The 14,794-nt window shown below is 48.4% G+C and overlaps 1 protein-coding gene across 2 annotated transcripts in view; it reads right to left on the reverse strand.

Annotated features, from left to right (window-relative positions):
* The window catches only part of LOC110502409 (contactin-1a), a 165,526-nt gene that overhangs the window by 30,858 nt on the left and 119,874 nt on the right, over positions 1 to 14,794 (reverse strand). For both annotated transcript variants that reach the window (XM_036959293.1, XM_036959302.1), the window contains exons 17-21: positions 12,888 to 13,049; positions 8,150 to 8,299; positions 5,581 to 5,651; positions 4,438 to 4,672; positions 54 to 157 (exon numbers count right to left, since the gene is read on the reverse strand). In XM_036959293.1, coding sequence (XP_036815188.1) covers positions 54 to 157; positions 4,438 to 4,672; positions 5,581 to 5,651; positions 8,150 to 8,299; positions 12,888 to 13,049 — 722 coding nt within the window. The remainder of the gene's footprint in view (positions 1 to 53; positions 158 to 4,437; positions 4,673 to 5,580; positions 5,652 to 8,149; positions 8,300 to 12,887; positions 13,050 to 14,794) is intronic.

Here is a 14,794-nt window from a genome sequence, read left to right on the forward strand (position 1 = left end):
TCTCCTCTCTAATATACAGTCATGTTACTCCTCCTAGACACAGTAGTACTGACCTGGTATCCTTCAACAGTGTGCTGGGTGACAGGGAGCCACCACACAATGGCCTCAGTGGCAGACAGCGCCCTGGCCTCCACACTGGTAGGGGCTTCGGATGGCACTGGTGGCACACATAGAGATATCATTTACGACAATATGAGACAGAGAGAGAGACAGCGAGAGACTTTTGTAAACTTTTGTTTATTATCTATTGGACTTGCTTTGGCAATGTAAACATATGTTTCCCTTGCAGAGTAAAGCCCCTGTCAAAGTATTCCCTCCACATAAACAATCTACAGTTACTGTAGATTGTTTATGAATGTAATCTGCCCTTTATTTCATGTTGGTACCCAGTCTGACCCTGCCTATGCAGTCCTCTCTCAGTCTTGGTAAGGAGGCATCTGTTAATAAGAGGCATTAATCATTGCCTAGAACAAGCTCAACGACAGAAATATCTTTCCCCATATTCTTTTCCCATACACTTTCTTCTGAGTTATGACCCATGACACACTCCCAGTGTATCTGCTCCAATAGAGAGAGAGAGAGAGAGAGAGAGAGAGAGAGAGAGAGAGAGAGAGAGAGAGACAGACAGAGAGAGATTGTTATCCTGCAAGAAACCTGGTATAGAGGAGACGGACCCACTGGTTGCCCTCTAGGTTACAGAGAGCTGGTAGTCCCATCCACCAAACTACCAGGTGTGAAACAGGGAAGGGACTCAGGGGGTATGCTAATTTGGTATAGAGCAGACCTAACTCACTCCATTAAATTAATCAAAACAGGAACATTTTACATTTGGCTAGAAATTCAAAAGGAAATGATCTTAACAGAGAAAAATGTCCTCCTGTGTGCTACCTCTATCCCCCCCTTTAATGAAGACAACTTCTCCATCCTAGAGGGGGAAATCAATCATTTCCAGGCCAAGGGACATGTACTAGTCTGTGGCGACCTAAATGCCAGAACCGGACAAGAACCTGACACCCTCAGCACACAGGGGGACAAACACCTGCCTGCAGGTGACAGCATTCCTTCCCCCATATGTCCCCCTAGGCACAACAATTACAGGTCACAACTCCTGCAGCTCTGTCGCACGCTGGGTATGTACATAGTCAATGGTAGGCTTTGAGGGGACTCCTATGGTCAGAGACAGAGAGAGAGACACAGACAGTGACACAGTGAGAGAGTGAGAGAGAGAGTGAGAGAGAGAGTGAGAGAGTGAGTGAGTGAGTGAGTGAGTGAGTGAGTGAGTGAGTGAGTGAGTGAGTGAGTGAGTGAGTGAGAGAGAGAGAGAGAGAGAGAGTGAGAGTGTGAGAGAGTGAGAGGGAGAGTGAGAGAGTGAGAGAGTGAGAGTGAGAGTGTGAGAGAGTGAGACAGACAGACAGACAGACGTCCACACGCCATCAGGCTCGGCTCAAACTTAACACTTCTACCCTCTTTTACACTCCCAAACAGCGTTACCATGGCAACTGAGCATCTCTCCATAACCCCGGGTTGCCCATGGTTATCTTGATTGTCTGTCAGCTGAAGTTAATAAGTGGGCTGAATGCTTGACATCCCTGGGGGGGAATTATCAGCTTTCTGGTTCATGCTGCTACAGAGATCATGATAATCCCACTCTGATGAGGGATGGAGGAGGGAGGGAGGTGAGGGAGGGAGAGTAGGAGGGAGATGAGGGTAGGAGGGAGGTGAGAGTAGGAGGGTTGGAGGGAGGGGGGTTGGAGGGAGAGTAGGAGGGAGATGAGGGTAGGAGGGAGGTGAGGGTAGGAGGGAGGTGAGGGTAGGAGGGAGGTGAGGGAGGGAGGGTTGGAGGGAGGGGGGTTGGAGGGAGGTGAGGGTGAGAGGGAGGTGAGGGTGGGAGGGAGGGACGGACGGAGGTTTGGAGGGAGGTGAGGGTAGAAGGGAAGTGAGGGTGGGAGGGAGGTGAGGGTGGGAGGAAGGTGAGGGTGGGAGGTGAGGGTGGGAGGGAGGTGAGGGTAGGAGGGAGGTGAGGGTGGGAGGTGAAGGTGGGAGGGAGGTGAGCGTAGGAGGGAGATGAGGGTGGGAGGTGAGGGTGGGAGGGAGGGAGGTGAGGGTAGGAGGGAGGTGAGGGTGGGAGGCAGGTGAGGGAAGGAGGTAAGGGAGGGAGGTGAGAGGGAGGTGAGGGTAGGAGGGAGGTGAGGGTAGCAGGGAGGTGAGGGTAGGACGGAGGTGAGGGTAGGAGGGAGGAGAGGGTGGGAGGTGAGGGTAAGAGGGAGGTGAGGGTGGGAGGTGAGGGAAAGAGGGAGGTGAGGGTGGGAGGGAGGTGAGGGTGGGAGGTGAGGGTAGGAGGGAGGGAGGTGAGGAGGGAGATGAGGGTGGGAGGGAGGTGAGAGTAGGAGGGAGGTGAGGGTGGGAGAGTGAGGGTAGTAGGGAGGTGAGGGTGGGAGGTAAGGTGAGGGTGGGAGGGAGGGAGGTGAGGGTAGCAGGGAGGTGAGGGTAGGAGGGAGGTGATGGTAGGAGGGAGGGAGGTGAGGGTAGGAGGGAGGTGAGGGTGGGAGGGAGGTGAGGGTGGGAGGAAGGTGAGGGTGGGAGGTGAGGGTGGGAGGGAGGTGAGGGTAGGAGGGAGGTGAGGGTGGGAGGTGAAGGTGGGAGGGAGGTGAGCGTAGGAGGGAGATGAGGGTGGGAGGTGAGGGTGGGAGGGAGGTGAGGGTAGGAGGGAGGTGAGGGTGGGAGGCAGGTGAGGGAAGGAGGTAAGGGAGGGAGGTGAGAGGGAGGTGAGGGTAGGAGGGAGGTGAGGGTAGCAGGGAGGTGAGGGTAGGACGGAGGTGAGGGTAGGAGGGAGGAGAGGGTGGGAGGTGAGGGTAAGAGGGAGGTGAGGGTGGGAGGTGAGGGAAAGAGGGAGGTGAGGGTGGGAGGGAGGTGAGGGTGGGAGGTGAGGGTAGGAGGGAGGGAGGTGAGGAGGGAGATGAGGGTGGGAGGGAGGTGAGAGTAGGAGGGAGGTGAGGGTGGGAGAGTGAGGGTAGTAGGGAGGTGAGGGTGGGAGGTAAGGTGAGGGTGGGAGGGAGGGAGGTGAGGGTAGCAGGGAGGTGAGGGTAGGAGGGAGGTGATGGTAGGAGGGAGGGAGGTGAGGGTAGGAGGGAGGTGAGGGTAGGAAGGAGGTGAGGGTGGGAGGGAGGTGAGGGTAGGAGGGAGGTGAGGGTGGGAGGTGAAGGTGGGAGGGAGGTGAGCGTAGGAGGGAGATGAGGGTGGGAGGTGAGGGTGGGAGGGAGGTGAGGGTAGGAGGGAGGTGAGGGTGGGAGGCAGGTGAGGGAAGGAGGTAAGGGAGGGAGGTGAGAGGGAGGTGAGGGTAGGAGGGAGGTGAGGGTAGCAGGGAGGTGAGGGTAGGACGGAGGTGAGGGTAGGAGGGAGGAGAGGGTGGGAGGTGAGGGTAAGAGGGAGGTGAGGGTGGGAGGTGAGGGAAAGAGGGAGGTGAGGGTGGGAGGGAGGTGAGGGTGGGAGGTGAGGGTAGGAGGGAGGGAGGTGAGGAGGGAGATGAGGGTGGGAGGGAGGTGAGAGTAGGAGGGAGGTGAGGGTGGGAGAGTGAGGGTAGTTGGGAGGTGAGGGTGGGAGGTAAGGTGAGGGTGGGAGGGAGGGAGGTGAGGGTAGCAGGGAGGTGAGGGTAGGAGGGAGGTGATGGTAGGAGGGAGGGAGGTGAGGGTAGGAGGGAGGTGAGGGTAGGAAGGAGGTGAGGGTGGGAGGGAGGTGAGGGTAGGAGGGAGGTGAGGGTGGGAGGTGAAGGTGGGAGGGAGGTGAGCGTAGGAGGGAGATGAGGGTGGGAGGTGAGGGTGGGAGGGAGGTGAGGGTAGGAGGGAGGTGAGGGTGGGAGGCAGGTGAGGGAAGGAGGTAAGGGAGGGAGGTGAGAGGGAGGTGAGGGTAGGAGGGAGGTGAGGGTAGCAGGGAGGTGAGGGTAGGACGGAGGTGAGGGTAGGAGGGAGGAGAGGGTGGGAGGTGAGGGTAAGAGGGAGGTGAGGGTGGGAGGTGAGGGAAAGAGGGAGGTGAGGGTGGGAGGGAGGTGAGGGTGGGAGGTGAGGGTAGGAGGGAGGGAGGTGAGGAGGGAGATGAGGGTGGGAGGGAGGTGAGAGTAGGAGGGAGGTGAGGGTGGGAGAGTGAGGGTAGTAGGGAGGTGAGGGTGGGAGGTAAGGTGAGGGTGGGAGGGAGGGAGGTGAGGGTAGCAGGGAGGTGAGGGTAGGAGGGAGGTGATGGTAGGAGGGAGGGAGGTGAGGGTAGGAGGGAGGTGAAGGAGGGAGGTGAGGAGGGTGGGAGGGAGGGAGGGGTTTCTAAAGAGACCCCCGTCTCTCTATGTTGCGGACAGAGTACAATGATCTGTGGTCCGTTTTTCTGTTTTCCCACATATAATTAAGGTTGGGCTTTCCATGAGGAGGAAGCTGATCCTAGATCTGTGCTTACCGTCTTGTGCAGAGTAGATAACAGCCGTGAGACTATAGGGGCCTTCTCCTTTAATGTTGAAAGCCTTGACTTTGACCTGGAACTCTGTGGAGGCGGGGATGGATGAGTCTTTGTGGACGTAATGCTTAGCCTCGGGGTCTGCCACAGTCACCTTCATCCATTCGTAGACATCGTGGGGCTTGAAGGCGATGATGTAGCCAAAGTTGCGGCCGTAGTAGTACTGCGGCTGCACCGGCTGGAGGTAGAGGGAACGGAAAATAGAGTTGAGTAATTAACAATAAGAGAACGATCCACACAGGACCTTGTTGTCTATCGACAGGCGGTGTCACCTCTTGATGGTCCATCCTTGCTGACAGAGTTATGCCAAGTGACAAGAAAATGTCCAGGATCAAAATAAGGAGTTATAATCTCTCTTAAACTGGTTTATATAATTATTAATATTATTCTAGTTATCATGACGACTGTGTCTCTAAGAGACTGTTTATTCCAAAGTTATGACAGCCTTATTATAAGTCCAGCCTTTCTCCCTGCCTCACTTCCTTGATTTATTAAACCAGCCTCTCCAGCCTCTCTCCTGCCTCACTTCCTTGATTTATTAAACCAGCCTATCCAGCCTCTCTCCTGCCTCACTTCCTTGATTTATTAGACCAGCCTATCCAGCCTCTCCCCTGCCTCACTTCCTTGATTTATTAAACCAGCCTATCCAGCCTCTCTCCTGCCTCACTTCCTTGATTTATTAAACCAGCCTATCCAGCCTCTCCCCATAGCTTCCTCTAGGAACGGGTGGCAGGTAGCCTAGCGGTTAAGATCATTGGGCCAGTAACCGCAAGATCGCTGGTTCAAATCCCTAGGTGAAAAATCTGTCAATGGGCCCTTGAGCAAGCTACTCAACTCTAATGGCTCTGGATAAGAGCATCTGCTAAAATGTAAAAATAGCTAACATAGCTATTCAGCAAAAAAAAAACACGCATCTTGCACATGCTGCAGTTTAATTTGAATTGAAATCAAACGTCTGTTCTTGCTTGTTTCCATTGGCTGGCTGCTGTCAGATCAGATTTAGGAGAAAAGCTGAGTTTGTGGCCACAGTCCACTGGCAGAGACAGAAATAAAGATGGCATCTTGGCTAGATGATCCTAGACCTACCGTCCAAGTGATGGTCAGCTCCTTGCTGGTCCCGCCACCACCGCCAATGTCTGAGGGCGCCACCACGGGAACTACAACGAGACAGGAGATGCCGAGCTCTGAGTTCACATTCACAGGCCAGTATTCACAAAGCACATCTGAGTGTTGAGCTAGGATAGTTGATCACAGAGTGCTGATCTAGGATCAGGTCCTGCCTGTCGATATAATCATATTCATTACGATCAAAAAAAGGTCAAACTGATCCTAGTCCTACTCTGAGACTCTTCGTGAACACTGGCCATTGTCCACACAGCACAATGCCAAACAACACATACGGTAACCTTCAGTTGGCACTAGTTCTAATGCAGCATCAGCTTTATAAAATAACATCAATGTCTCTAGTGCTGCCAGTTTCAACACCTTAAATGTTCCTATGGGACCGATGTCACACTGGCTTTCCATCTTCTAATCTCATCTGTCATGGTTTAGTAAGATGTGTTCTGCTATATCATCTGTCATGGTTTAGTAAGATGTGTTCTGCCATCTCATCTGTCATGGTTTAGTAAGATGTGTTCTGCCATCTCATCTGTCACGGTTTAGTAAGATGTGTTCTGTCATCTCATCTGTCATGGTTTAGTAAGATGTGTTCTGCCATCTCATCTGTCATGGTTTAGTAAGATGTGTTCTGTCACGGTTTAGTAAGATGTGTTCTGTCATCTCATCTGTCATGGTTTAGTAAGATGTGTTCTGTCATCTCATCTGTCATGGTTTAGTAAGATGTGTTCTGTCATCTCATCTGTCATGGTTTAGTAAGATGTGTTCTGTCACGGTTTAGTAAGATGTGTTCTGTCATCTCATCTGTCATGGTTTAGTAAGATGTGTTCTGTCATCTCATCTGTCATGGTTTAGTAAGATGTGTTCTGCTATCTCATCTGTCACGGTTTAGTAAGATGTGTTCTGCTATCTCATCTGTCACGGTTTAGTAAGATGTGTTCTGTCACGGTTTAGTAAGATGTGTTCTGTCATCTCATCTGTCATGGTTTAGTAAGATGTGTTCTGCTATCTCATCTGTCACGGTTTAGTAAGATGTGTTCTGCTATCTCATCTGTCACGGTTTAGTAAGATGTGTTCTGTCACGGTTTAGTAAGATGTGTTCTGTCATCTCATCTGTCATGGTTTAGTAAGATGTGTTCTGTCATCTCATCTGTCATGGTTTAGTAAGATGTGTTCTGTCATCTCATCTGTCATGGTTTAGTAAGATGTGTTCTGTCACGGTTTAGTAAGATGTGTTCTGTCATCTCATCTGTCATGGTTTAGTAAGATGTGTTCTGTCATCTCATCTGTCATGGTTTAGTAAGATGTGTTCTGTCATCTCATCTGTCATGGTTTAGTAAGATGTGTTCTGCTATCTCATCTGTCACGGTTTAGTAAGATGTGTTCTGCTATCTCATCTGTCATGGTTTAGTAAGATGTGTTCTGTCATCTCATCTGTCATGGTTTAGTAAGATGTGTTCTGCTATCTCATCTGTCACGGTTTAGTAAGATGTGTTCTGTCATCTCATCTGTCATGGTTTAGTAAGATGTGTTCTGTCATCTCATCTGTCATGGTTTAGTAAGATGTGTTCTGCTATCTCATCTGTCACGGTTTAGTAAGATGTGTTCTGTCATCTCATCTGTCATGGTTTAGTAAGATGTGTTCTGTCATCTCATCTGTCATGGTTTAGTAAGATGTGTTCTGCTATCTCATCTGTCACGGTTTAGTAAGATGTGTTCTGCTATCTCATCTGTCATGGTTTAGTAAGATGTGTTCTGTCATGGTTTAGTAAGATGTGTTCTGTCATGGTTTAGTAAGATGTGCTCTGTCATCTCATCTGTCATGGTTTAGTAAGATGTGTTCTGCTATATCATCTGTCATGGTTTAGTAAGATGTGTTCTGTCATCTCATCTGTCATGGTTTAGTAAGATGTGTTCTGCTATCTCATCTGTCATGGTTTAGTAAGATGTGTTCTGCTATCTCATCTGTCATGGTTTAGTAAGATGTGTTCTGCTATCTCATCTGTCACGGTTTAGTAAGATGTGTTCTGTCATCTCATCTGTCACGGTTTAGTAAGATGTGTTCTGTCATCTCATCTGTCATGGTTTAGTAGAGTGGTGTAAAGTACTTAAGTAAAAATACTTGAAAGTACTACTTAAGCAGTTTTTTGTCTGGTTTATTTATTTATATTTTACATTTACTTTTGATACTTTTGATACTTAAGTATATGTAAAATTAAATACTTTTAGACTTTTACTCAAGTAGGATTTTACTGGGTGACTTTCACTTTTACTTGATTCATTTTCTAGTAATTAAGGTATCTTTACTTTTACTCAAGTATGACAATAAGGTACATTTTCCACCACTGGTTTAGTAAGATGTGTTCAAGCAAATATTATTGTTTTTAGAATTGTTACTTTAGGCCTACATTTTCAAATGTTAAACTAAAAACCAGATCTCCTGTGTTAGTCTGCTGAGCTATAGCCTAGGCATTAGCTGGGGTAGCAAAGACTTCAGGATGCCATGATGGTTCAGCAGCAGCTCCGTTACCCTTACCAGCCTCCAACGTGGTGACTTTGGGAGAGGGGCTGCTGGGGTCTCCTGTCCCCAGGGTGTTGGTGGCTATCACCCTAAACTCATACTCTGTCCAGGGAAACAGGTCCACCACCGTGGCTGTCTCTGCATTGCCTTCCACATCCGGAGGGGCTACAAAGACAGAGATACAGTGCATTCAGAGCTCTTGCCTTTTTCCACATTTTGTTAAGTTACAGCCTTATTCTGATTTTTTTTTAAAAATAATGTATCCTCATCAATCTACATATAATACTATAATACTACATCAATACATATAATACTATAATAATGACAGAGTAAAAACAGGCTAAGTAATTTTTGCAAATGTTTTGAAAATAAAAAACTGAAATACCTTATTTACATAAGTATTCATATCTTTTGCTATGAGAATTAAAGATGTCGCCGTAGAACATGGCTGACGTTTTACATTCTCCCAACCAACTGTGCAATTTTTTTTTTTTTTTTTTTGCGTTTTGTGTAACTTCTTTTTTTACTTATTGTGTACATAATGCTGCTGTTACCGTCTCCTATGACCGAAAATAACTTCTGGAAAAGCGATTACTCACCGCGGACTGGAAGAAACCTTTTCCTTTAACGAGTCCAACGAGAAGGATATCCTGCTTTCACTGGAACAGGCCCAGATCCACGCATTTTGCGTGAAGAAAATATGGCGGGAAAGAGGACGCAGATCGGGGATCCTTCTGAGAAGCCGGAGGTGAATGAGTAAACTCCCAATGCCTTCCATCCTCCTTGCTAATGTGCAATCGTTAGAAAATAAAATTGATGACCTACTATTAAGATTATCCTATCAAAACTGTAACATCTTATGTTTCACCGAGACGTGGCTGAACAAAGAAACAGACAATATAGAGCTGGCTGGACGAGGGGTGGGGGGGGGTGTCTTTTTGTCAATAACAGCTGGTGCGCGATGTCTAATATTAAAGAAGTCTCGAGGTAGAGCTCGCCTGAGGTAGAGTACCTTATGATAAGCTGTAGACGACACTATCTACCAAGAGATCTCATCTATATTATCCGTAGTCATCTATTTACCACCACAAAGCGAAGCTGGCACTAAGACCGCTCTCAACCAACTCTATAAAGCCATAAGCAAAGAAGAAAATGCACACCCAGAAGCGGCACTCCTAGTGGCCGGGGACATGTGCAACAAGGGAAAAGAAAATCCTAGACCACCTTTACTCCACACACAGAGATGCATACAAAGCTCTCCCCAGCCATCCATTCAGCAAATCTGACCACAATTCTGTCCTCCTGATTCCTGCTCACAAGCAAAAACTAAAGCAGGAAGTACCAGTGATTAGCTCAATACGGAAGTGGTCAGATGACACGGATGCTACACCACAGGACTGTTTTGCTAGCACAGGCTGGAAAATGTTCCGGGATTCATCTAATGGCGTTGAGGAATATACCACCTCAGTCATCGGCTTCATCAATAAGTGCATCGATGACGTCGTCCCCACATTGACTGTACGTACATATCCCAATCAGAAGCCATGCATTACAGGCAACATCCACATCGAGCTAAAGGCTAGAGCTGTCGATTTCATGGAGTGGGAGATTAGTCCGGACGATTATAAAAAATCCTGCTATGCCCTCAGACGAACCATCAAACAAGCAAAGTGTTAATACAGGATTAAGATTGAATCATACTATACCGGCTCTGACGCTCGTTGGATGTGGCGAGGCTTGAAAACTATTACGGACAACAAATGGAAACCCAGACGTGAGCTGCCCAGTGACGCGAGCCTACCAGATGAGCTAAATGCCTTTTATGCTCGCTTCGAGGCAAGCAACACTGAAGCATGCACGAGAGCACCATCGGTAGCCGATGTGAACAAAACCTTTAAACAGGTCAACATTCACAAAGCTGCTGGGCCAGACGGATTACCAGGACGTGTACTCAAAGCATGCGCGGACCAACTGTCAAGTGTCTTCACTGACATTTTCAACCTCTCCCTGACCAAGTCTGTACTACCTACATGTTTCAAGCAGACCACCATAGTCCCTGTGCCCAAGGAAGCAAAGGCGACCTGCCTAAATGATTACTGCCCCGTGGCACTCACGTCGGTAGCCATGAAGTGCTTTGAAAGGCTGGTCATGGCTCACATCAACAGCATCCTCCCGGACACCCTAGACCCACTCCAATTCCCATACCGCCCCAACAGATCCACAGATGACGCAATCTCAATCTCACTCCACACTGCCCTTTCCCACCTGGTCAATAGGAACACCTATGTGAGAATGCTATTCATTGACTACAGCTCAGCGTTCCACACCATAGTGCCCTCAAAGCTCATCACTAAGCTAAGGACCCTGGGACTAAACACCTCCCTCTGCAACTGGATCCTGGACTTCCTGATTGGCCGCCCCCAGGTGGTAAGAGTAGACAACAACACGTCTGCCATGCTGATCCTTAACACTGGGGCCCCTCAAGGGTGTGTACTTAGTCCCCTCCTGTATTCCCTGTTCACCTACGACTGTGTGGCCAAACACGACTCCAACACCATTATTACGTTTGCTGACGACACAACAGTGGTAGGCCTGATCACCGACAACGATAAGATGGCCTATACGGAGGAGGTCAGAGAACTGTCAGTGTGGTGCCAGGACAACAAGCTCTCACTTAATGTGAGCAAGACAAAGGAGCTGATTGTGGACTACAGGAAAAGGCGGGCTGAATAGGCCCCAATTAACATCGACAGGGCTGTAGTGGAGCGGGTCGAGAGTTTCAAGTTCCTTGGTGTCCACTTCCCAGGCCCCCATTAACATCGACAGGACTGTAGTGGAGCGGGTCGAGAGTTTCAAGTTCCTTGATGTCCACATTACCAACAAACTATCATGGTCCAAACATACCAAGACAGTCATGAAGAGGGCACGACAAAACCTTTACCACCTCATGAGACTGAATGGATTTGGCATGGGCCCCCAGAATCTCAAAAGGTTCTACAGCTGCACCATCGAGAGCATCCTGACCGGTTGCATCACCGCCTGGTATGGAAACTGCTCGGCATCTGACCGTAAGGTGCTACAGAGGGTAGTGCGAATGGCCCAGTACATCACTGGGGCCAAGCTTCCTGCCATTCAGGACCTATATAATAGGCGGTGTCAGAGGAAAGCCCATAACATTTTCAGAGACTCCAGTCACCTAAGTTATGAACTGTTTTCTCTGCTACCGCACAGCAAGCGGTACCGGAGCGCCAAGTCTAGGACCAAAAGGCTCCTCAACAGCTTCTACCCCTAAGCCATTAGACTGCTGAACAACTCATAAAAATCACCACCGGACAATTTACATTCTTCTTGTACTGCACTGTTGGTTAAGGGCTTGTAAGTAAGCATTTCACGGTAAAGTCTACACTTGTTGTAGTCGGCGCAGTGGCAAATAAAGTTTGATTTGATTTGAGACTCGAAATTGAGCTCAGGTACATCCTGTTTCCATTGATCGTCCTTGTTTCTACAACTTGATTGGAGTCCACCTGTGGTAAATTCAATTGATTGGACATTATTTGGAAAGGCACACACCTGCCTATATAAAGTCCCACAGTTGGCAATGCATGTCAGAGCAAAAACCAAGCCATTAGATTAAAGGAGTCGTCCGTAGAGCTCCGAGACAGGATTGTGTCGAGGTACAGATCTGGGGAAGGGTACCAAAATATTTCTGCAGCATTGAAGGTCCCCAAGAACACAGTGGCCTCCATCATTCTTAAATAGAAGAAGATTGGAACCACCAAGACTCTTCCTAAAGCTGGCTGCCCGGCCAAACTGAGCAACCGGTAGAGAAGGGCCTTGGTTAGGGAGGTGACCAAGAACCTGATGGTCACTCGGACAGAGCCCCAGAGTTCCTCTGTGGAGATGGAAGAACCTTCCAGAAGGACAACCATCTCTGCAGAACTCCACCAATCAGGCCTTTATGGTAGAGCGGCCAGATGGAAGCCACTCCCCAGTTAAAGGCACATGACAGACCGCTTGGATTTTACCAAAAGGCACCTAACGGAAACAAGATTGAAACTCTTAGGCCTGACTGTCAAGCGTCACGTCTGGAGGAAACCTGGGACCATACCTACGGTAAAGCATGGTGGTGGCAGCAACATGCTGTGGGGATGTTTTTCAGTGGCAGGGACATTACCAAAAATGTTTAAAAAACGTTGAATTGCTTTGAATTATGGGGTATTGTGTGCAGATTGTGAGGAATTGCACTGTACACAGAAACCCATAGTATCACCTCAGAGAAGTATCAGAGAAATCAGCATAACATTGTGTGTTAAAATGCTGCCAGCACGCGGACGTCTTTTTCATTCACGTTGGATTACATCGGTGCTACAGTACAGCGCCTAAAGACTATCGCACAGAACTTGTTTTGCATTCTGTGTAAAAGCTGACCTAGGACTTGGTGCCTGTGAGGAACTGATGTGTGCTTTCAGTCTCTGCACGGTTTGCTTCTTTTGGAGATCCACCATGTGTCTATCTATGTACCTAGCTCTTAGCCAGAGCTGGCACCAGAGCCGGCTCTGTTCGACGCTCCGGTTTATTTGACCAGTCGCTGGTGTTCATGGGGTTTATTTGATGTACTTTGTTGGATAGACAGAAAAGGAGACACTGATATAGTTTCTAAAAGTGGCGGCACATACTGCAAGATCAGACCTACACATTTAGGGTATTTATTTGACCAGTCTACAATATGGACGGTGGTATTTATTTAACTCACATGTGGTGGCATCTCTCCAGTCTTCCTTAGAGAACCAGTCCCGGCATTGGACGGTGTATTTAGAGATGGGGCTGTGGTTGTCTGCTCCACTGCTCCAGATCAGACGGACACTCTTGTTCCTGATCTCCTCCACACGTACCCCACCTGGAGGCCCAGGGGGACCTGGGGGGGGGGGGGGGGGGGGGGGGAGAAGGGGGAACGGAGGGGGAACGGGGGGAGGAGGGGGAGCGGAGGGGGAACGGGGGCAGGATGGGGAGCGGAGGGGGAGCGGAGGGGGGAGGAGGGGGTTGAGAGGTTTGATTGGTGATAATTGTTACAAAAATACACAGCAAATAGGCATACACACGTAGCATAATCCAAAACAAAACCAACAAGATTAACCAATGTTTCAATATCCTGCTCGTGGAAAAAGACTTGGCAAGATGTCTTGCCTGCTAAGACTACAATAATGGAATCTGTTTGATGCATAAAAACAGCACATCAAAACCAGGCTGTAAAACAGCACATCAACAACAGCACATCAAAACCAGGCTGTAGAACAGCACATCAAAAACAGCACATCAAAACCAGGCTGTAAAACAGCACATCAAAACCAGGCTGTAAAACAGCACATCAAAACCAGGCTGTAAAACAGCACATCAAAACCAGGCTGTAAAACAGCACATCAAAACCAGGCTGTAAAACAGCACATCAACAACAGCACATCAAAACCAGGCTGTAAAACAGCACATCAACACCAGGCTGTAAAACAGCACATCAACAACAGCACATCAAAACCAGGCTGTAAAACAGCACATCAAAACCAGGCTGTAAAACAGCACATCAAAACCAGGCTGTAAAACAGCACATCAACAACAGCACATCAAAACCAGGCTGTAAAACAGCACATCAACAACAGCACATCAAAACCAGGCTGTAAAACAGCACATCAAAACCAGGCTGTAAAACAGCACATCAAAACCAGGCTGTAAAACAGCACATCAACAACAGCACATCAAAACCAGGCTGTAAAACAGCACATCAACACCAGGCTGTAAAACAGCACATCAACAACAGCACATCAAAACCAGGCTGTAAAACAGCACATCAACAACAGCACATCAAAACCAGGCTGTAAAACAGCACATCAACAACAGCACATCAAAACCAGGCTGTAAAACAGCACATCAACAACAGCACATCAAAACCAGGCTGTAAAACAGCACATCAAAACCAGGCTGTAAAACAGCACATCAAAACCAGGCTGTAAAACAGCACATCAAAACCAGGCTGTAAAACAGCACATCAACAACAGCACATCAAAACCAGGCTGTAGAACAGCACATCAAAAACAGCACATCAAAACCAGGCTGTAAAACAGCACATCAAAACCAGGCTGTAAAACAGCACATCAAAACCAGGCTGTAAAACAGCACATCAAAACCAGGCTGTAAAACAGCACATCAAAACCAGGCTGTAAAACAGCACATCAACAACAGCACATCAAAACCAGGCTGTAAAACAGCACATCAAAACCAGGCTGTAAAACAGCACATCAAAACCAGGCTGTAAAACAGCACATCAAAACCAGGCTGTAAAGCAGCAAATCAAAAACAGCATATCAAAACCAGGCATTTCCGCTGAAGTTACACTTTTACCAGATCATTCAGTCTTATATTGGTGGATTAACACATTACTTAGGGTATTGACAAATCAACCAAGCCTAAAAGCCAGGGAGAGAGACATTTTTAATCTACTGTTTTTCTTGGTAGTTTTGCCCTTCCTGGAGGAGAGAGAGAGGACTAGAAAGACTGTCTAATAGAAAACCCAGACTGTTGGGGTGAGTCACTCCCTCTCTGACAATCTCCCTCTCTCTCAACCCACAGCTTTAGCCTCAGACGGCCCCAGAAATCAAGCAGGATTTGCTC

Source organism: Oncorhynchus mykiss, chromosome 2 (assembly GCF_013265735.2).
Source record: "Oncorhynchus mykiss isolate Arlee chromosome 2, USDA_OmykA_1.1, whole genome shotgun sequence".
Taxonomy (NCBI): Eukaryota; Metazoa; Chordata; class Actinopteri; order Salmoniformes; family Salmonidae; genus Oncorhynchus; species Oncorhynchus mykiss.